Source organism: Mus musculus, chromosome 1 (genome assembly GCF_000001635.26).
Source record: "Mus musculus strain C57BL/6J chromosome 1, GRCm38.p6 C57BL/6J".
In the NCBI taxonomy this organism is placed as follows: Eukaryota; Metazoa; Chordata; class Mammalia; order Rodentia; family Muridae; genus Mus; species Mus musculus.
In genome coordinates this window covers 128282175-128304887 of record NC_000067.6, presented here as the reverse complement: position 1 = coordinate 128304887, position 22713 = coordinate 128282175, and the positions used below count along the sequence as shown (strand labels likewise).

At 48.8% G+C, this 22713-nt stretch overlaps 1 protein-coding gene across 1 annotated transcript in view; it reads left to right on the top strand.

The window, feature by feature from the left end:
* The window catches only part of Lct (lactase), a 43563-nt gene extending 23431 nt beyond the window's left edge, over positions 1-20132 (top strand). Inside the window, exons 7-17 of the mRNA NM_001081078.2 lie at positions 491-1136; positions 3493-5049; positions 6154-6422; positions 9525-9815; positions 10564-10762; positions 11059-11261; positions 12856-12965; positions 15803-15937; positions 17174-17397; positions 18202-18432; positions 19552-20132. Of these exons, the coding sequence (NP_001074547.1) occupies positions 491-1136; positions 3493-5049; positions 6154-6422; positions 9525-9815; positions 10564-10762; positions 11059-11261; positions 12856-12965; positions 15803-15937; positions 17174-17397; positions 18202-18432; positions 19552-19769 (4083 nt within the window). The 3' untranslated portion in view covers positions 19770-20132. The remainder of the gene's footprint in view (positions 1-490; positions 1137-3492; positions 5050-6153; positions 6423-9524; positions 9816-10563; positions 10763-11058; positions 11262-12855; positions 12966-15802; positions 15938-17173; positions 17398-18201; positions 18433-19551) is intronic.
* Positions 20133-22713: the final 2581 nt, after the last annotated feature.

The window sequence follows — 22713 nt, the reverse complement described above, 5'->3', positions numbered from 1 at the left end:
TTAGGACTTCACATGTACTCATAGGGGATACAGTTTAGTCCATAGTAAATGTCACAGGTAACATTCTTGTACCTAGGAGTGATCCTGTCCAGTACTGGGTTTTCTTACAGTCCTGCTTTTGTGGCATTTTCATATTTGGCCTTAGTTTAGTGCTCCTGGTTCACTCAACAGTGTCACAAGAGTTAGTCCTCACTGCGGTTCTGGGGTTACAGGCTTGCACCACCACTCCAGTTCATTGTGTGTGTGTGTGCGCGCACACGCGCGCGCGCGCGCGCGCGCACACACACACACACACACACACACACACACACACAGACACACACACACTTTTCATTGCAGGAAATGGAGCCCAGGGGTTTGTAATTATGAGGCAGTCTACCAAGCCAGCCACACCCCAGACCCATTGCTGCCTCTGTTGCTTCAGCAGGAACTTGGGAACAGTGACTTGATAGTGTCTCTCTTACCATCATTTCCTCCTCTCCCTCACAAGGTGGCTCACCTGATCCTCAAGGCGCATGCCAGAACTTGGCATCACTACAACTATCACCATCGCCAAAAGCAGCAGGGACGCGTGGGCATTGTGCTCAATTCAGACTGGGCGGAGCCCCTGGACGGGAAGAGCCCGCAGGACCTTGCTGCTGCCGAGCGCTACCTGCACTTCATGCTAGGCTGGTTTGCACACCCCATCTTCATAGATGGGGACTACCCTGCTGCCCTTCGGGCCCAGATCCAGCACACAAACCAGCAGTGTGGCCGTCCTCTGGCCCAACTCCCAGAGTTCACTGAAGCAGAGAAGCGGCTCCTGAAAGGCTCTGCGGATTTCCTAGGTCTGTCTCATTACACATCCCGCCTCATCAGCAAGGCCGGGCAGCAGACCTGCATCCCCAGCTATGATAACATCGGAGGCTTCTCCCAGCACGTAGATCCCAAGTGGCCCCAGACCGCATCGCCCTGGATCCGAGTGGTGCCCTGGGGCATAAGGAGGCTGCTTCGGTTCGCTTCCCTGGAATACACGAAAGGAAAACTTCCAATCTTCTTGGCTGGAAATGGCATGCCAATAGGGGAAGGGTCGGATCTGTTTGATGACTCAATGAGAGTAAACTACTTAAACTTGTACATCAACGAGGTGCTCAAGGGTAAGAGAGATACTGATCCCAAGGGATTGGCTGGGTGGGGTGAGGTGGGGTGGGGATCTGTTTAATGAGAGGCCAGAGATTGAATTCAGTTCATCAGGCTTGCTCTGCAAGAGTCTCTACCACTGAGCCATCTTAACCAGCCTCTCCAGTCCAATATGCTAATGTACTTAGTTAGCTAATATTTATTGGGAGCCCACGACGGATCAGGAATTGTAAAAGACAGTAGAGGTATGGTACTGGATGAATGGCATCTTTTCTAAAGGGGACTCTCAGTGTGCAGTGGACACAGAATGGACTGACACTTGGGATAGGACCCTAACCCATGGACTACCCTCAGGACACCAGCCCCTATGAGCTCCATCTCCCTTAGCTGGCTGTCCAGTCTGCATGGCACTTCCCTGCTCTCCACACTTTCTTATCCAAGTGGGAAAGGATGCCAAGTGGTTCCCAGCACATAGGTCAGGAAACTAGAATCAGCTCATGATACCTGTCACTCAGAGAAGCCAGTGAGCAGGGGCAGGACTGGACAGTTAACACTACTCTAGTCAGAGTGAGAAGACAGGAAATGGCCTAGCACATCTTCCACATCTTCTCCAGCCACAGATTCTCCACAGAGAGTGGGGAGGTTAGCCTCACACCAGTCTGTGCCTCCATCTTCATGTGAACTTTCTCCTTATGGTTGATGGTTGGTTGTGTTGGCACATGCCTTTATTCCCAGCACTTGGAATTAGGGCAGAAGGATTGAGAATTCAAGACTATCCTGGAATGCTCAGTGAGAGCCGTCTCAAAAATAAATAGGTCAGGGCATGTAGCTCAGATGGTAGAGTGCTCTCCTAGCGTACTGACTACCATACACTAGGTGGTGTGTGCCTGTAACACAATACTCAAAGTGGAGGGCTAAGGACCAGCCTAGGCTTGGAGAGGAGTTCTGAGGAAGCTGTGTCTGAAAACAAATGACTTGCAGTCAAATCATGGGTCCAAGCTGGCGGCCTATGCTCTGCTTTCCAGGTTGCTTTCTCTTCCCTCTGATCTGCTCTTCCTGGAGGTCTCCAGACAGCTAGCACTCTTTCCCTCTCTCCCTCTCCCCCCTCCCCAGCCCCCCACTCAAGACAGTTCTCTCTTGCAGTTCTAAAGATTCTCTGGATAGCTCTTCTGCAGATCATAAGCCCAGTCCTTTATTTTACACATCAATCCAGCCACTCACTTCAGGTTCCCTTTTGATTGTCCCGTGTTCCATTCCTCAGCCCCTTAATCCTTAGGAGACAGCAAGCCCGCATTTCCTTTTAACACTGCCAAAGAATTCAGAGATCTGCCTGATAAACTAGCTGGGTGGGACCCTGTCCTGAAATTAACATTTCTACCATATCTGGACCTAACTTTGCTCCGTCCCAGGCCTGAACTCAGGAATCTGCCTGCATTTGTATCTGCCTGTCTTTGTATCTTCTTGACAAGCTGGCTCATAGTGTAACTACCTCTGCTCTTTTAGATTCATGAAGCCCCTCATATAACTCAAATTGCATCCTTATATTTCTGCATAGTTGAGAAATTATATGTTTTTGAACTCATGATTTTAGAGTTCTTTCCCACAGCCTTAAGAGTATTGCCCTGCAGGCGGATTTTTGAGTTCGAGGCCAGCCTGGTCTACAAAGTGAGTTCCAGGACAGCCAGGGCTATACAGAGAAACCCTGTCTCGAAAAACCATTTAAAAAAAAAAAAAGATTATTGCTCTGAAGGTCCCAGCATTTACCATTTTGCTGAGACATTAGCCATATCTTTGCCTCCCGGACTCTTGCTGTCTGATTATCATGGAGTCATTAATATTAACAGGGAGGACATTCCTTAAAGGAGGAATGAAAAAATATGTGCATTATTATACAAACAAGCCTTTCATCTACAGCAACTATTGTCCACTGGCCCTGTCCCAGGGGCAGGAACCATGTCCTTCTGTCCCCACCAAGGCCATGTTGACCCGGAAGTGGAAGAAATAGGATCAGGAGCTCAAGTTTATTCTCAGCTACAGAGTTGAACCCAGCCTGGGCCACATGAGACCTTGGTTTTGTTTTATTTTAAGGTGATGAGGTGGGGGTGGGGTGATTGGAGAGATGACTCAGTGGTTAAGAGCACTGTCTGAATCTGAGTTCAATTCCCAGTACCCTTATAGCAGCAAGTACACAGCCATTTGAAACTCTAGTTCCAGGGACCTGATGCCCTCTTCTGACCTCTGTAGGCACTGCACACACGTGGTACCCAGACATACATGCAGGCAAAACACCCATACACATAAACATTTTTTAAAATTAAGAAAAGAGAACCCAGTCCAAACACACACACACTGACTTTCATCTTCTCTTTACAGCTGTCAAAGAGGATTCAGTGGATGTCCGTTCATACATTGCTCGTTCCCTCATTGATGGCTATGAAGGACCCCTGGGCTATAGCCAGAGGTTTGGGCTATACCATGTCAACTTCAATGACAGCAGCAGGCCACGAACTCCCAGGAAATCTGCCTACTTCTTCACCAGCATCATTGAAAAGAACGGTTTTCCTGCCAAGAAAGTCAAAAGAAACCCACTACCCTTGAAAGCAGACTTCAGCTCCAGAGCCAGGGCTGCCTTCAGCTTTCCATCGGAGGTGCCCTCCAAGGCTAAAGTAGTGTGGGAGAAGTTCTCCAGGCAGCCCAAGTTTGAAAGAGACTTATTCTATCATGGCACATTCCGGGATGACTTCCTGTGGGGCGTATCCTCTTCAGCCTATCAAATCGAAGGAGGTTGGGATGCTGATGGCAAAGGCCCCAGCATCTGGGATAACTTCACGCACACCCCAGGGAACGGTGTGAAAGACAATGCCACGGGAGACATAGCGTGTGACAGCTATCATCAACTGGACGCTGACATAAACATCCTTCGAACTCTGAAGGTCAAGTCCTATCGATTTTCCATCTCCTGGCCTCGAATTTTCCCAACGGGAAGAAACAGTTCCATCAACAAACAAGGTGTTGATTATTACAACAAACTGATTGACAGATTGTTGGAGAGCAACATCTTCCCCATGGTGACACTCTTTCACTGGGACCTGCCCCAGGCCCTCCAGGATATTGGAGGTTGGGAGAACCCTTCTTTGATTGAGTTGTTCGATAGCTATGCGGACTTCTGTTTTAAGACCTTTGGTGACAGAGTCAAGTTCTGGATGACCTTTAATGAGCCTTGGTGTTCTGCAGTGTTAGGCTACAGTTCAGGGATATTCCCCCCAAATGTGCAGGACCCGGGCTCACTATCTTACAAGGTTAGCCATGTAATCATTAAGGCACACGCCAGAGTCTACCATACTTATGATGAGAAGTACAGGCAGGAGCAGAAGGGGGTCATCTCTCTGAGCCTCAACACTCACTGGGTCGAACCCAAGGACCCGGGGGTCCAAAGGGACGTGGAAGCCGCTGACCGGATGCTGCAGTTTAACCTGGGCTGGTTTGCCCACCCTATTTTTAAAAACGGGGACTATCCAGATGTCATGAAATGGAATGTGGGGAACAGGAGTGAGCTGCAGCACCTGGCCAGCTCCCGCCTGCCCAGCTTCACAGAAGAGGAGAAGAATTACATCAGAGGCACCGCCGATGTCTTCTGCATCAACACCTACACCTCTGTATTTGCACAGCATGTCACTCCTAGACTGAACCCACCCAGCTATGATAATGACATGGAGTTAAAGGCCAGTGACATGAACTCTTCAGCCTTGATCTCCATGATGCACCAAGACGTGCCCTGGGGGATGAGGAGGTTGCTGAACTGGATCAAGGAGGAGTATGGCAACATTCCCATTTACATCACTGAGAATGGACAGGGGCTGACAAACCCCACGCTGGATGACACGGAAAGGATATTCTACCACAAAACCTATATTAATGAGGCTCTGAAAGGTACATGGAAGTTCAGTTCGTCTCCCCAGCCCTCCCATAAATCATGTGTCTCCATGCTTTGGCAGGTGCTTTGAAAGGCTCACTTTGGAGCATGGGACAGGGCTCGGTAAAGTGTTTGTCTTGCAAGCACGGGACCAGAGTTCAATTTATAGAAAAAGGTCTGAGTATACATTCATAATCTCTGGGCCGAGGAAGCAGAAAGGGGGAGGCTATGTGGGTTCACTGGCCAGCCAGCCAAGCCCACTTGGCAAACTCCAGGTCCAATAAGAGGCTCTGAAAAAACAATGGGTGATACCCAAAAGATGACACTTGAGGTTGTCTTCTGGCCTAAACACACACACATTTACACACACACACACACACAGAGACACATATACATATATACACAGACATATATACATACAGAGACACACAGACACATATACACAGAGATACACACATACACAAACAGACACATATACACACAGAGACACACACATACAAACAGATAATACACACACAGACACACACACAGACACATCCACACACACATACTAACATACTCATACACACACATACACTAATAAATACACAAATTAAAATGTAAAAGTTCTCACTTTCCCACTTATCGAGCTCGGGGTGTGGCTCAGTTGGTAAATTGCTTGCCTAGAATATAGAATATAAAGCCCTAGTTTCCAGCCCCCAAATGAAAATCAAAAAGAAAGAAAGAAAGAAAGAAAGAAAGAAAGAAAGAAAGAAAGAAAGAAAGAAAGAAAGAAAGAAAGAAAGAAAGAGAGAGAGAAAGAAAGAAGGAGAAAAAAAGCAAGAAAGAGGAAAATTAAATGACATCAATAAATTCACATTTGTGTGCCTAATATCTAAGGAGGGCTCAGGCCCTTGCATCTGAGGCCTACCCTTTTACCTAACAATTGCTGTAAGGTCACTGAAGCTAGCAAAAAGTAAAAGTGACAAAGTAACATGTTGCTCTCTTGGGAAGCAAGTGACCGTGCACACATCTGTGGTTTAGGGACACAGCCTGGAGTCTAGTGCCAGCACATGGCTAGGCTGCTTGAGGCTCCTGCCTACTGGTGTGAAGCTTTCTTGCTTTCTGTGGGGTATTCCTAGCCTACAGGCTGGATGGTGTTGACCTTCGAGGCTACTCTGCCTGGGCGCTGATGGACAACTTCGAGTGGCTGCACGGCTACACCATGAGATTTGGATTGTATCACGTCGACTTTGATCATGTGAACAGACCTCGAACAGCAAGAGCCTCAGCCAGATACTATACAGAGGTCATTACCAACAATGGCATGCCCCTAGCCAAGGAGGATGAGTTCCTGTATGGAGAGTTTCCCAAGGGCTTCATCTGGAGTGCAGCGTCTGCTTCCTATCAGGTGAGGACTTTGGAGCCATGGAGGTCGGTTTCCTGCATTGCTGCTGGGCACCAAGCTTCCGCACAGCACCAGGGAGGCAGACACAGAAGCCAGGAGTGGGATGGACCTGGTCAGGTCGCATCTGCATTCAGGGCAATTCTTCCTACTTTCGTTAATTCAGTCTAGAAACATCTTTCCAGATTGGCCAGATATTTATTTCCTAGGTGTCTATAGATCTGGTCAAGTGCTGAAATGGATATTTGAAGGCCTAATGGAGCAGGTTGAGCCATGACAGAATGTTCTGGAAAGGGCATGTCAATAGACAATCTCCATCTGTAGGTCTCCTCACCCGGCTCATCCAAGCAGGCAGCTGGCCTAAATTGGCTCCAAACTGGGCCTGCCCTTTTTCTGATGCTCTGACATCAGACTCCTACTGTGTTCATGCCAAAGGAGGCAAACGCAGAAAATGTGATGCTCTTATCTTTCCTCAGAAAAAGGAAAGGTAATGGCGAGGGGGTGGCTCAGGGCAGGCCCGCTCACCATCATCATGTGTGAGATTCTGGGACTGATCTCCAGTGCACACGGAAACAGCAGTAGTCAAGTTACTTGTTAGGGAACCCACAGTGTGCCCGTGTCCCCGACCTTCTACCTCTGTACCACTTACTCTGTGGGAAGATACTGTGGCAAAGCAATGTATGGATGGTCTAGCTTATCTGGGCTTTCTCTAGATGTCACTACCGCCAGGTTAGCTACCTCCAGTGCCACCCCGCCGCGTGAGAAAGTCCCAGACACAGTTCTGCCACAGACAGATATTTACTAGGTAAACGCTACCTACTTTCTCATTTGTTCTATTTGTTCAACTCCAGGAGACCCCAGGTCTCATCCTGCTAAGTGCTCTGGCCAACACCTTACACAAAAGGCTTGCCAGGGCAAAGGCCAAGATTCCAGAGGCTTCGCGCTGTTATGTTTCAGGCAAACAGCGTCAGTCCTCTGTGGCAGGATTTCTCAACTTGGATCTGATCAGCATTTTTGTTTTATTAAATATTTTTCTCCCTCCTTCCCTAACTTCCTCTCTGCCTCCCTTCCCCTTTCTCCTCCCTCCCCTTCTTTCCTTTTCTCCTTCATCACCACCACCACCACCATCACTATTCCTCCTCCTTTTTTTTTTTCCTTTGAGACACGGTCTCATACATCATACAGTTTGCTGAGTACCCCTAATTCTTGAATTTTTTTGTTTTGTTTTGGTTTTTTGAGACAGGGTTTCTCTGTGTAGCCCTGGCTGTCCTGGAACTCACTCTGTAGACCAGGCTGGCCTTGAACTCAGAAATCCGCCGGCCTCTGCCTCCCAAGTGCTGGGAAGGCATGGGCCACCACACCCGGCTTAATTCTTGGATTCTTGACCCTCCCATCTCCCCTTCAAATGCTGGGGTTACAGGTGTGTGCCACTGTGCCTGGTTTATGAGATGCTAGAGCTGGTGATTCATGTAAGGTAGGCAGTCCTCTACTGCTTAAGCCACATGCTAGCCCATCTTCCTTAGTCCTTTCTGGCACAATGGGCTCATCTTCCTTCCCCGGCTGTAAAGCAGCCATTTCTCTGGTGAGTCCCAGCAGTTTCTCACATCTGGATACTGGTATCCTCACAGCTATCACAGCTTGTAAGTCCTCTTAGTTATCACAACAGAGAAGCACATGCATGTACCCCCACACACGTCTGTATATATCTGCCCTGCGGCCCCCTCCCTATTTATTTATTTATTTATTTATTTATTTATTTATTTACTTACTTCCTTATTATAGGACAGGGTGTTGTATATACCAAGCTAGCTTCAGACTCATTCTAGCCAAGGATGACCTTGAACTTCTCATCCTCCTGCCTCTATGTCCCAAGTGCTGTGCTTATTAGCATGCACCAACACTCCTGGTATATGCACTGCTAGGTAGAGAGCCCAGGGCCTCCTGCCTCCTGCCTTCAGCCAAAGCCTCTTCTGACTTAGCCACCTCCCGCAGCTCTACATGTGTGTATGTAAAGCCATGAGTTCATACCCAGTAAAAATCTGACTCCACAGGGTTAATGCTAGCCTGTTCATTTGTCCCTGTTTGTATCCCCTTTCCCCAGTGAAGATTTCTCTCCTCCCTCTCCCTCTCCCTCTCCCTGTCCCCCTTTCCCCCTCCCTCTCCCTCTCCCTGTCCCCCTTTCCCCCTCTCTCCTCCCTCTCCCTGTCCCCCTTTCCCTCTCTCTCCTCCCTCCTCCTTCTCTCTCTTGTGGCTTCTTACATCCTTACCTCCCTCTGGCTTCAGCTTCCTTCACCTCCACAAGGATGATTCCCCATGACTGCTCCTGTTGGCTCCACTCCACACTCCCCCAGCCAGGACTGAGTGTGCATTATTGAATGCAGCACCGCCTCAGCTGTGACCAGTCACACCATAGTTGCTAAAATGTCTTAAAGTAAATTACAGAAGCAGTACCTCTGTACCCACAGACCACCATAGACAGGCATTCTCCAGGAGCTTATCGGAAGGGAGTCAGAGGGAGGAGGACGGCATGGAAACACTGTGTGTGTCTGGACTACAAAGTCTCCACAGCAGCATCCTGGCTTTCTGTTTGGCTGTCTTTGGAGGTGGTAGGGGATGTGAAAGTGTTCACTCAAGCTCTTTAGTGAGTACCCACCAAAGGCCAGAGCCCACTGCCAGCATTAATTGGGAAAATACAGTGAACTATACAATCTGGGAGTCGGAGATGTAGCATGGGAGCAGACTCAGCAGAAAGCTTGGTTCCTGTGTTACAGAGTCTAAAGCCAGCCTAGGCTGTATGAGACGCTCCCTGTCTCTGTCTTTCTTTTACACACACAGACACATATACACAGACACAGACACAGACACAGACACACACACACACACACACACACACACACACACACACACACACACAGGGCAAGAGAGAGAGAGGGGGTGGGGAGGGGACACTCCTGCACTGCATGGTCACAAGGGAGGCAGCACAGTAGCAGATTGCAGTGCGGTGCAGCTTCAGCATCTGGAGGCGGGCTATGCAGAGGAGGCTCCCGAGTCAACGTTAGCGGATCTGTGTTTGTTCAGATGACTTAGACCGCCTCTTGTCATCTTGAGGTTGAAGGTGCGTGGAGAGCAGATGGCAAAGGACTTAGTATCTGGGACACATTTTCCCACACTCCACTGAAGATTGGGAATGACGACAACGGGGACGTGGCATGTGACAGTTACCACAAGATTGCTGAGGATGTGGTGGCCCTTCAGAACCTGGGCGTGTCCCACTACCGCTTCTCCATCTCCTGGCCTAGAATCCTCCCCGACGGAACCACCAAGTTCATCAACGAAGCAGGCCTCAACTACTATGTTCGATTCATAGATGCGCTGCTGGCTGCTGGCATCACACCACAGGTGAGGATGTGGCCCCTGGAGGCAGTGGGTCAAGAGGAGCCCCCTTCTGATACAAACAAAATGCTGAGTATTTTATTTAATGTATTTATTTTTAAGGTACTGCCTCTCATATCCATTTATTTATTTGTCAGATAGGGTCTTACTTTTTGACTTATGTTTGAGACAAAGTCTCATATATTCCAGCAGGCCTCCAGCTCCTTAAGTAGCTGAAGATGTCCTTGAACTTCTGATCTGTCTGCCTCCACCTTGTAAGAGCTAAGCTTACAGGTGTGCAAAGCCACTCTCTATATAAGCGGTGCTGGGCTGGAGCCCAGGGCTTCATACATGTTAAGCAAGTACTCTACCAAGACATATTCCCAACCCCCAAAAGATGTGGAGTGTGTGTGTGTGTGTGTGTGTGTGTGTGTGTGTGTGTGTGTGAACCAGGACAACTTCATAGGAGTGGCTTCTGTCCTTTCACCATGTGGCTTCTGGAGCTTGAACTCAGGTCATTGGGTTTGGTGGCAGCACCTTTGCCCGCTGAGCCTTTACCCCAGCACCTAACTGTGTTTTCAACTTTGGTTTTGAGATGTCCATAAATTCACATGGTACCAAATTAAAGGATGAAACCTTTCCTCCCCAGGCCTGGAGATGGTTCAAAGCCCCTTGAGCTTTCCGAGTCATTGTCCCTTGCTCTGTGCTTGTATGTCTCATGTCGCCAGCTTCCTGAGGGAATGGTTGATGGACCCCCGCTCTGACTTGCTCATAGGTGACCATGTATCACTGGGACCTGCCCCAGGCACTGCAGGACGTTGGGGGCTGGGAGAACGAGACAGTTGTACAGCGGTTTAAGGACTATGCCGATGTGCTCTTCCGGAGGTTGGGGGACAAGGTCAAGTTCTGGATCACACTGAATGAGCCCTTTGTCATTGCGGCCCACGGCTACGGCAGTGGGGTGTCTGCTCCAGGTAAAGGCCCTCGTCCAACTTGTCAGCTCCTTGGGTCATAATATTCTTAGCACTGTGAAGACTCGAATTCCAGGTGGCATGAGAATCATGGCCAGACAGTGTGTTGGAAACCCTGTCTCTACAGGCCTCCCTACAAGCACTCTTTGCTGCCTGCTCTCCTGAGAAAGACACAACAGGCTGACTACTCTCCACCATTCAGTAGGGGAAACTGGAATCCGGGTCTTCCTAGGGTCAAATCCTCCATTCCATCCGCAGACAGGATGGTGCTTTCTGCTGACATCCTTGTGTGTTTCCAGGGATCTCTTTCAGACCTGGCACAGCTCCGTACACTGCTGGACACAACCTAATAAAGGCTCACGCTGAGGCTTGGCATCTCTACAACAGCACATACCGTAACAGCCAGGGAGGTGTGATCTCTATCACCATCAGCAGCGACTGGGCCGAGCCCAGAGATCCTTCCAACCAGGAGGATGTGGAGGCGGCCAGGAGATACGTACAGGTCTGTGCTCTCTGTCGCTTCTCGACAGTCTTCTCTCCCAGTGTGGTTTAACAGAAATAGACAGATGGAGACTAAGCATAATGGTTTTGGATCGAACTCAGTTTTGCTCTTACTTGATTTTTTTGAGCTCAAGGGGAATGCTTCACTTTTTCATCCGTGTCGGAATCTTTCCTATTCACCCAGAGGTGTGCTGTGGCAAAAGCCATGGATGATAAGAGACTGAGAGAGTTTTAAAGATTTATTTTACTTTTCTGTGTGTGCATATGTATCTATGTATGGGCACATGTGTGTGAGGGCAGAAGCCTGTGGCATCCAGAAAAGGGCACCAGACATCCAGGGAATGGTTGTAGGCCACCCGGCCAGGCTGCTGAGAGCCAAACTCAGGTCCTCTGCAGAGCAGGATGCGCTCTTCTCCACCCAGGAGCTGAGTTTTAAGTCTTAAAGAATTGTTTGTGGTTGGTAGGATGGCTCGGCAGGCAGAGGTCCTTGTCAATGCGAGCCTGGGGGGCTTGAGTTCTATCCTGGGAACCCACAGGAAAGAGGAAGAGAAGACACTCCGCGGGGCTATTTTCTGATTCCCATATGTGCACCCATGGCATTCACCCTCACTCTGTCATGCACACACACACACACACACACACACACTGAGGCATGCACACACTACTACTACTGCTACTACTACTGATAGTTGAACGTGTTAGTACAGGGCTGGGATGTAACTCACTTGGCTGAGTGCTCGCTTAGCATGTGTGAAGCCTGAGGTTCTGTCCTTAGCACTGCATAAACTGATGGTGCTGATGTGTGCCTGTAATCCAGCACCATGAAGACTGAAATGGAGGGTTGAGAGTCTGAAGGCCATCCCTGGCTATATAGTGAGTTTGAAGCTAGCCTGTGTCACACTGAGACCTGACTACAGTAGGTAATAGAGCCCGACTGAACCCATCACTTCCGGGCCTGTCTTAGTCAGGGTTTCTATTCCTGCACAAACATCATGACCAAGAAGCAAGTTGGGGAGGAAAGGGTTTATTCGGCTTACATTTCCATACTGCTGTTGATCACCAAAGGATGCAGGACTGGAACTCAAGCAGGTCAGAAAGCAGGAGCTGATGCAGAGGCCATGGAGGGATGTTCTTTACTGGCTTGCTTCACCTGGCTTGCTCAGCCTGCTCTCTTATAAAACCCAAGACTACCAGCCCAGAGATGGTCCCACCCACAAGGGGCCTTTCCCCCTTGATCACTAATTGAGAAAATGCCTTACAGTTGGATCTCATGGAGGCATTTCCTCAACTGAAGCTCCTTTCTCTGTGATAACTCCAGCTGTGTCAAGTTGACACAAAACTAGCCAGTACAGGGCCCGAATCCCTTGATTTCTGAGAAACTCTTTAGTGTCCCTTATTTTCTAATTCATAAAACAAATGTGCATACGCTCTCCCTGGAAGTTAATTCTATAGTAAATAGACACCCACAGGGAATAGCATGTTCAGTGAAGGTCATGGTCCAGCCTCTCTTAGGGCTGCCAGAGCCTGTGAAAGGTGAGAGACGTTTCTCCCACATCAGCCTCAACCAAGACTTACCACGCCCTCTCTTTCCACAGTTTATGGGGGGCTGGTTTGCACACCCCATCTTCAAAAACGGAGACTACCCTGAGGTGATGAAGACACGGATTCGTGACAGAAGCCTGGCGGCAGGCCTCAACAAGTCCAGGTAAGTGCTGGGTCCACAGCAATGAGTGTGTGGTCTGGGTGGCAGTGGGCAGGCAGGGCGCCACGCCTACAGCTCTGTTTGTGCTAAGAAGATTGCATGCAGCAGACAGCATGTGAGACGCAGCTCAGTCCTGTTGTGTCTTGGAGTCATCCATCACCTCTGAGTCCTACCATCTTCCCACCTCCTGTTCTGTGCATAGATCCTTGAGGGGAGGGAGGGGCTGGACGGAGGCGGTTAGGACTTAGGGCTCCAAGGACTCTGTCTGTGCACTTTGTCCAGCTGGGTCTCTGTGTTAGTTCCCATCTACTACAGGAAGATGCATTTCTGATGAGAGTTGAGTCCTGATCTGTGGGTAGGTGTTGTTGTTTGTTGTTTGTTTGAGAGAAAACACAAAGTTAGCTAGAATTGAGTAGAGAGGTGGGAGGATCTGAGTAGAGTTGGAGAAGGTGAACATAACCAAAGGATTTAGTATGAAAACAATTTTTAAAAATTTATTTTTTTGAGAAGTCCATTCAACTTTTATTCAACTCCAGAGGCCCCCATGCCAATACATTAATTTTTTCAATTTTTATTAGATATTTTCTTCATTTACATTTCAAATGCTATCCTGAAAGTCCCCTATATCCTTCCCCTGCCCTGCTCCCCTACCCACCCACTCCCACTTCTTGGCCCTGGCGTTCCCCTGTACTAAGGCATATAAAGTTTGCAAGACCTAGGGGCCTCTCTTCCCAATGATGGCCGACTAGGCCATCTTCTGATACATATGCAGCTAGAGACACGAGCTCTGGGGGTACTGGTTAGTTCATATTGTTGTTCCACCTATAGGATTGCAGACCCCTTTAGCTCCTTGGATGCTTTCTCTAGCTTCTTCATTGGGGGTGCTGTGTTCCATCCAATAGATGACTATGAGCATCCACTTCTGTATTTGCCCTAAAATTTATTTTTTATTATGAAAGCAAATTTTCATTAAAAACCCATCATCTGGGCTGGAGAGATGGCTCAGCGGTTAAGAGCACTGACTGCTCTTCCAAAGGTCCTGAGTTCAATTCCCACTAACCACATGGTGGTTCACCACCATCTGTAATGAGATCTGACGGCCTCTCTGGTGTGTCTGAAGATAGCTACAGTGTACTTAGACATAATAAATAAATGAATCTTTAAAAAAAAAAGTCATCATCTCAGAGCCTGACAAGGGACAAACGACTGCTAATACTGTTCTTGTTCTCCAGAACAGCGAGGACTCTGTCCCAAGAGTGCCCACTTCTAAGTAACCCCATTGCCACACTCCAAGGACAAATCCCCAGTTTATCCAACTCTAGTTTGTCACCCTGTGCGAAAGCAATTGTCTGGGGACTGTAGGGCACATGCTTGTTGTCATGTCACTGAGCTAGCAGATGGCAGTGCTTCATACAGCATCCGCCCTTCTTCCCAGCTCTCCACACTTCCTGTCAGGAGCAGCTGTCAGTCATGGATCCCATAACTGCCAAAGATGAGGAATAAAGGCCAGGGCAGCAGTGCTAACCACAGGAGTGATGCTCAGACCAGGACTGCCTGCCTCCAGCGCCAACCGCTTAGGTTTGAGAACCATCCAGTTGCCCCCTGGAGTGTAGCATGTGCAAAATCACAAAAAGATGGCCCCTGGCTTTGTGGGGACATATTCACCAGCTCTCCACTAGTCATGTGGCCCGTGGAGGAGGAAAGGAACTCAGCAAGTATGCTTTTCTAACAACCTTGGAGTCTTTCCCCCAAATCTGCCATCTCTCCCACCATGGGATATTTACAATTCTAGTTCTTACTATGTTGTACACACATGGCCCGTATAGGGCAGGTCCTGATGGGTAAGGCTTGGCCAGGGTCTGATGTGCCAGTCTGCAAGTGGGCATCATGGCTCCTCCACACAGCTGTGCCGAGCTGCTACTGTACATCTGGGTCAGAACCGAGTAGGGTCCCTAGGCAGAGTCCGGCCCTTCCGGTAGCTGACAGAGCAGCCGGGGTGATGAGATACCATGGAATCCTACTTCTCCATTCCTTCAGGAGAAAGACAACTCCAAAGAAACCTGGGAGGTTGGCCGTGTAGACTCTGGGGACTTTACAGCTAAGGCAGGATATTGGTGGAGCTAGGCCTTCATAGCAACAAGGATTTGGGGAGCAGAAGTCCATGTGTCTCAGGGTTGGGGTACAGACAGAGTACATGCAGCACAGAGCTGAGACTGAACCTGCTGCCATGTAGGCCCTGAGCTGTGTGTGTCTGGAAGCTAGGCAGGGCCTTGAGGGCACCAGCTGAGGGGTATTATGGGCTCCAGAGAGAAGCAGGGGTGAGGAACACAAGCCCAGTGTAAGAGTGAGCATAGAAAAGTGCACACATCCAACACTGAGTTCTCAGAGAAATCCCGTAAGTAAGGCTAGACATCAGAAGGCGCCTGAATAGAGCAAGCCCAGGGGAAGCGCAGGGACTCACCAAGGGCGAGCTGGGAGGACTGTTAAGAGCATACAGGAATCATCTAAGGTGGCTACCCGAGATGTGCTTGTGCTTTTCAAATCTATCGCGAATGGTAAAACTCTGAATGTCTGAAGGAAGGGGGGCGGGGGCGGGGGCGGGGGCGGGGGCGGGGGCAGAGGGCAGCCTGCCAGGAGCTTACACAGGACAGTGAGGTGATGGGCAGGGTGGCTCTTTGGGGAGAAGGGAAGCAGCACACAGAAGGGCTTCTCTCTCTAGGGCTGTGCCTTACTCACAGCCAAGGGCCTGGAGTTCTGAGTGCTCCCCACCCTGTCCAGATACGCTCCTCAAAGTGGGATTCTTCCTGAAGGCTCATCCCCTAATGGCTCCCTCTTTCCAGGCTCCCTGAATTTACAGAGAGCGAGAAGAAGAAGATCCAGGGCACCTTTGACTTTTTTGGGTTCAACCACTACACCACTGTCCTAGCCTACAACCTCAACTACGCCGCTGCTGTTTCGTCTTTTGATGCCGATAGGTAAGGTGGTCAACAGGGCACGTGAGGCAGAAAGCGTTCCATGCCTGGCTTATGCTCGGGTCTGTGTGGCCTCAGAACATCTCTCATGGTGTGGACACCAGGGTGTGTTCGACTGCAGCAAGTGATAGCCACACAGCACTGCCGTTTCCCTCTCACAGGCCTCGACTTTGTTCTTCAATACAAAGTCAAACTATCATTTATAGACTGTATAAATAACACATGACCACCTAGGAAACAGCGAGAACAAGAATGAGACCCAACCGTAGTGGTGCACATCTTTAATTCCAGCACTCGGGAGGCAGAGGCAGGAGGATCTCTGTGAGTTTGAGGATAGCCTGGTCTACAGAGTGAGTTCCAGGACAGTAAGGGCTACACAGAGAAACCCTGTCTCAAAATACCAAGAAGAGAGAGAGAGAGAGAGAGAGAGAGAGAGAGAGAGAGAGAGAGAGGCTACTGTTATTATTTATAATTGTTATCCTCTTAGTTGTGATTTATTTATAACAGCAAAAGTTCCTGTGCCTTTTGTGTGTGTGCACGCTCACACGTGTGCAGGGCTCTCTGTCTGCCTCCCCAGCATTGGGAGTATAGACAGGTGCTGCCACACCCTTCCCCCTCTTTTCTTTTAACATGGACGCATGCGCACAAGACAGGAACTTTACAGCGCTCTCTCTCCAGCTCTTCTCTTCCGTCTCTTTTCACACCAAGCTTTTTCCTGGTTCTTTCTTCACATACAAGCCTTGCGTTCCCCACCTCTACTTGGAACCAGAGTCAGACCCTCTACTTGCTCCCGTGTAGTCTCAAAGTTCTAAGCCTGTTTCCCCAGAAACCTCCCCCAGGGCCTATGAGATAGAACATTCAGTTCAGCGGAATCAAGTGCTGCAAAGAGTCTGGGGATGGAGAAGGCTTCATCTGTGCCAACACAGGGCTCGTCAGATACAGCAGGCATCCCACTGCCACGAGCCGTTCCCCTTTCTTTTTCATCCTTGTAGAAGGGTCAGGGATGTGGACATTTGAGTGAGCCTCAATGTCTGCTCCCTGCCACTACACAGATGAGCACCTCCAAAATGACAGGTGACTTGAGGACCCGTCCTCTGAAGGTAGTGCTTGTATGTCAGCAGAAGACAGGACATGCAGAGCTGCTATGCTACTGTGAAGTGTTCTGGGAGAAGGGTAGCTTCCATAAGCAAGACCTGGAGCTTATAAACAAGAGCTGATTTTTACCTTGTAAACTTGCAGGGGAGTTGCTTCCATTACAGACCGCTCCTGGCCAGACTCTGGCTCCTTCTGGCTGAAGATGACCCCTTTTGGCTTCCGGAGGATCTTGAACTGGTTGAAGGAGGAGTACAACAACCCTCTAATTTATGTCACAGAGAATGGAGTGTCCCGACGAGGAGACCCAGAACTCAATGACACCGACAGGATCTACTACCTCCGCAGCTACATTAATGAAGCCCTCAAAGGTAAGAGCTTTCGCATCCACTGTGTGAGCATCTCAGCATCCCTAGGAGGATGCTCTGGCATGCCAAGGCCTTTGGCTCTTGAGTTTAAGCATTTGTTTGAAGCTAGAATCTAAGGTCTTTTCCCTTCCTAGATTTACGTTCAAGTAAAACCAGTTGCCTGCACTGGCAAGACCTTAGTGTCGGACTCGAGTCCTCTGAAACCCTCAGGTTTTCTTGCTTCTTGGTATCTCTGCACATTACTGTCCTGCAGCAGGCCAAGAGTGGTCTGGGCTTTTGGTTTCTAAGGTGGTAGGACGGGGGAGATAGCTCAGTTAGTAAAGTGCTCAGTATACAGCCATAAGACCTAAATTAGAATTTAAAACACCCGAGGATCATCTCTGGCTTCTACATACACCCACACATAGCACTCACATGAATACAGACTATGTGTGTGATATCTATGTAGACCCTGGGCTCTACCACAGCCAAGAAAATGGCCAGAGGTCCTATTACAGCTCAGATCTTTTGCTTCTAAAAGTTCCTGCCTCTCCATGGGAGAGTATTTCAGGGTCCTGACTCAGATCAGTCTCCTGAGCTACAGAGGAAGGCAGTGGGGTTAGCTCAGGCTATCTAAGTTCTAGAAAGACACTGATGGCCCTGCATATCCACGATAGAGGACCTGCGAAGACACAGGATGGGCTCTCAGAGTTGAACTCACACTCTACTATTAGGACAGTGGGGACAACCACGAGCCTGGCTTCAGGAGGCCTGGCACACAGGTGTCTTGATGTGAAGAAGACTCACACCAGGCCTGTGTTTGAGCAGCTGTACGAGATAAGGTGGACCTTCGAGGGTACACGGTCTGGAGCATCATGGACAACTTTGAATGGGCCACAGGCTTCGCAGAGAGGTTCGGCGTGCACTTTGTGAACCGCTCTGACCCTTCTTTGCCAAGGATCCCCAAGGCGTCAGCCAAGGTCTACGCCTCCATAGTCCGCTGCAATGGCTTTCCTGACCCTGCACAAGGACCTCATCCTTGTCTCCAGCAACCAGAAGGTGAGGTGGCTCTGGGAGGAACCAACTGATGGGGAAAGGGCAAGAGGGGGCTGTTCTTCCCACCAACCCACCTTCCAGCTCAGATGTTTGCCCACAGTTTGATCCCTTCACTCGTCAGCAGGTGCTCCAGGCGCTCGGGGCTGGTGTTGCCAGTAGAGACCAGGGCCCTGCTGTAGGAATGAGCAGCTTCAGATTCTCCTGCCCACCCCTAACTCATGGTGGCCTCTTCCTTGAGGACAGATGCTTCCAGGCAGTCACTAGGTCAAGTCAGAGGACTACAGAAACACTGGGGCTGGTACTCGCTGGGTGATTATAGAATATAAATGACTATGAAAATACAAGACCATTATCCAATTCGGGATGAACTTTAGTTGCCCAAAGTGATGCTTAAAACAAGGCTAGGGATGTGGCTCAGTTGGTGGAGAGCCCACCTAGTATGTACGAGATGTTGGGTGCTCAATACCTAGCACCATACAAAAGGTATCGTAACACTTAATAGGCAGAAGCAGTAGAGTTTGAAGTTCCAAGTCACCCATGGCCCCCTGCCTAGCTAGAGGCCCGTCTCAAGAGAAAAGCGAGTATGTGGTTTGGTGGGGCACAGTGAGATGGCTCAGAGGTAAAAGCACTATGGTATGAGTTCAATACCAGAAACCCAAAATAGTATTCCTGAAAGCTGTCTTCCAATTCTACACAAGCATCATGGTATGCACGTACACATTATAAAAACAAATTAAAAAACCAAACAACAGGCTGGTGAGATGGCTCAGCCAGTAAGAGCACTGACTGCTCTTCCAAAGGTCCTGAGTTCAAATCCCAGCAACCACATGATGGCTCACAACCATCTATAATGAGATCTGATGCCCTCTTCTGATGGGTCTGAAAGCAGCTACATACATTGTACTTATGTATAATAATAAATAAATCTTTAAAAACAAACCAAGCAAACAACACAGCAGTGCAGGGGACCCATGCCAACACCACAGCCACGAGCTTGCTTGTTCTGTGTATGTTTGGGGTGTACACTATGCAGCCTCCGGACCGCAGGAGCCAGCAGGACTTTCTCAGAGCAGGCTGGTGGCTAACAGTGCTAGAGCCTGAGCCTCCATTGTCTTTTCCTAGATGCTGGGCCCACTGCCAGCCCTGTGAAGTCAGAGGTGCCCTTCCTGGGGCTGATGCTGGGCACGGCAGAAGCACAGACGGCTCTGTATGTCCTCTTCGCTCTTGTGCTGCTTGGAGTTTGCAGCGTGGCATTTCTGTTATACAAATACTGCAAGCGCTCCAAGCAAGGGACAACACAGCCAGGCCACCACGGTCTGAGTCAAATTTCTTCCTTCTGACAAGTCACCACCTCAAGTTGCAGAGAAGCCTGGCTGGCCACCATACTAGCACCAGACTCCTGCCTGCAGTGAGCGGCTTCCTCATGGCTTTATGCACCGCTGGAGGTAATTTCCATCTTGAAGCGTCTCAAGTTTCCAATTGAAATGAAAACATCTTTGGCGCTGGGAATTTTTCTGCGGACTCTGAGAAGCCTGCAAGGCACCCCCATGGAAATGCAGAGGCTGAACTGCCTCGTGGTTCTCTGTCCTCATTTCAGGGTTTGATGGTAGACTCAAGAGCACGGACTTCCTTTAGTAAGAACCAGTCTTGCCCCCTCTTGCAGTTCTTTCCATAAACCTATGTAGAATAAAATGGAAAATAGAGACCTGTGTCGTGTCCTGCTGTGGCCGCTCTTGACAAGTAAGTTCAATGGGATTGCATGATGCTAGACGAAGCATTTCCGAACGCAGACCATGGCTGCTTGCTTACATTCCTTGGGGCCTTTGTTCTATGTCCCTTGCCAACTTTTATGGCACTCCCGGCTCTCCTGAAATCAGACAACTGACACCAGGCCAGAGCCGTGGCTTGAAGGCCCAAGAGACTTGAGCCTGGCCTGTGGAGCTCGTTCCCTCCCTCTTCTGTCTGTCTGTCTGTCTGTCTGTCTGTCTGTGGTGGTGCTCGTGTACAGTGGATCCCTGACCATCCTGTGCTCCCTCCCTCCCTTCCCTTTGTCAATGCTTTCTTCAGCTTGTGAAGCCTTTCTGAAAACACCACCCAGCCAAGCTCAGGTAGCACACTCCTGACCACTTCCCCTTTACAGCCTGGCTACATTTTCCTGCAATCTTCTTTCTTTCTGCTGTATTTGGGGCCAATGACCTTGCCTGTCTTTGGCCAGAACATTTTGGAAACAAAAATGGATGCTCCTTTGTTTATCCATTTACAAAACACACCACCACACCAATGGGAGAAGACAACGTATGGCCTTTAGCAACTGTCTTGTATACACAAACAATCACAGTGGAAAACATTTGAAATCTCCTTTGTTCCGAACCATTCTCAGATAGCTAGGAAATTGCTGTTATTATTATCTAGTGAATTAATTGTTGTTTAAGATTTCTCTGTATAACATATCTAGCTGTCCTAGAACTCTGAGAGCTCTCGGCCTCTGCCTCTGAGTGCTGGGATTAAAGGCCTGCACCAACACAGCCCAGCCAGGATATTATTTTTAAAATAAAAAGCAAACCAGCTATGGTGATACACACACACATCTTCAATCCTAGAACTTAGGAGGCAGAGGCAGAGGCAGGAGGATCTCTGTGAGTTTGAGGCCAGTCTGGTCTACATAGCAACCTCCAGGACAGCCAGGGCTACATATAGAAACCCTGTGTCAACTAAATAACCAACTAAATAAAAATGAAAAGCAAGTCTAGCCATGTGAAGTGGAAGGTTCTGGATATGTCATGTGATACTGTCTCACGTGGCATTTTGCTGAGGCAAGACCCTTGGGAGGACACATGATGTTTGAATGGTGTGCTTGCATAGCTAGCCTTGCAGTGGTCTTTGTCTTCACTGAGAGAGCATGGCAGAGAATTTCTGGCGTCCTGGCTGGTTCTGGTTGCTCTGCTGCCTCGTGCTGATTTGGCAGAGGCCTGGCGGTTTCTGCTGGAGCGTGCCACTGATGCAGATCATGCTTGGTATCCTGACACTACTGAACTGGACTGCTGGTGTCCTGACAAAGAGATCGGAACTGCCAAAGGAACCACTAAACAGGTCCACACTCCCTTGTCCTTTTTACCATCTTTTCTCCTCTACCTTTGATGTGGGCTAGAAGCAGGGGTTGGGGGTGGGGTAGTATTGAAGGGATTTGAATCCTTATTAAAAGTAAGTGTGGGGGCCGGAGAGATGGCTCAGTGGTTAAGAGCACTGACTGCTCTTCCGGAGGTCCTGGGTTCAATTCCCAGTAACCACATGGTGGCTCATCTATAATGGGATCTGATGCCCTCTTCTGGCACAAAAGTGTACATGCAGACAGAGCACTCATGTACATAAAATAAAAATAGGTTTTAAGGACTAGAGAGATGGCTCAGCCATTTACAAGCACTGACCCAGAGATCCTGAGTTCAATTCCTAGCAACCGCATGGTGGCTCACAACCATCTGTAATCAGATCCAGTACCTTCTTCTGGGGTGTCTGAAGACAGCTACAGTGTACTCACATATAAAATAAATGTTTAAAAAAAGAAAAAGGAGGTTTTTAAAAATATCTAAGCCTATAGCCATGATAGTATGTGCCTGTCTTTAATCCTAGTACTCAGGAGGTAGTGGTAGGAGGCTTTTCAGTTTGAGGCCAGCTTGGATCACACATCATGAGACCCTGCTAGGGGATGGGGCAGGGGGCAGTAGAGGCCAGGGACATAGTGGTGGCAAAAATACTTGCTTATCAGATTCAAAGACTCAAAGGTTCAATTCCTAGCCCCTTCACCCCTAGTTTTTGGCTAATTTTAAAAGATTATTATGTGGCTAGAGAGATGGCTCAGCAATTAAGAGCAACTGCTACTCTTCTAGATAGAGTACCTGAGTGTTCATTCCCAGTCTCCATATGGCTGTTCATAACTGTTGCTAACTCCAGTTTCAGGGGATCCAATGCCCTCTTCTGGCTTCCCTGGAAACCAGGCACTCATGTGACACAGAGACATACACGTTGGAAAAATACCCATTCATATAAAAAAAAATTAAAAACAAGTAAGAGTGATTCTGTTTGAAAGTTTGTTTTTCATAAGTATTTCTTTTTTTTTTTTTTAAAGATTTTTTATTTATTATTATAGTAAGTACACTGTAGCTATCTTCAGACACACCAGAAGAGGGAGTCAGATCTTGTTACAGATGGTTGTGAGCCACCATGTGGTTGCTGGGATTTGAACTCTGGACCTTCGGAAGAGCAGTCGGGTGCTCTTACCCACTGAGC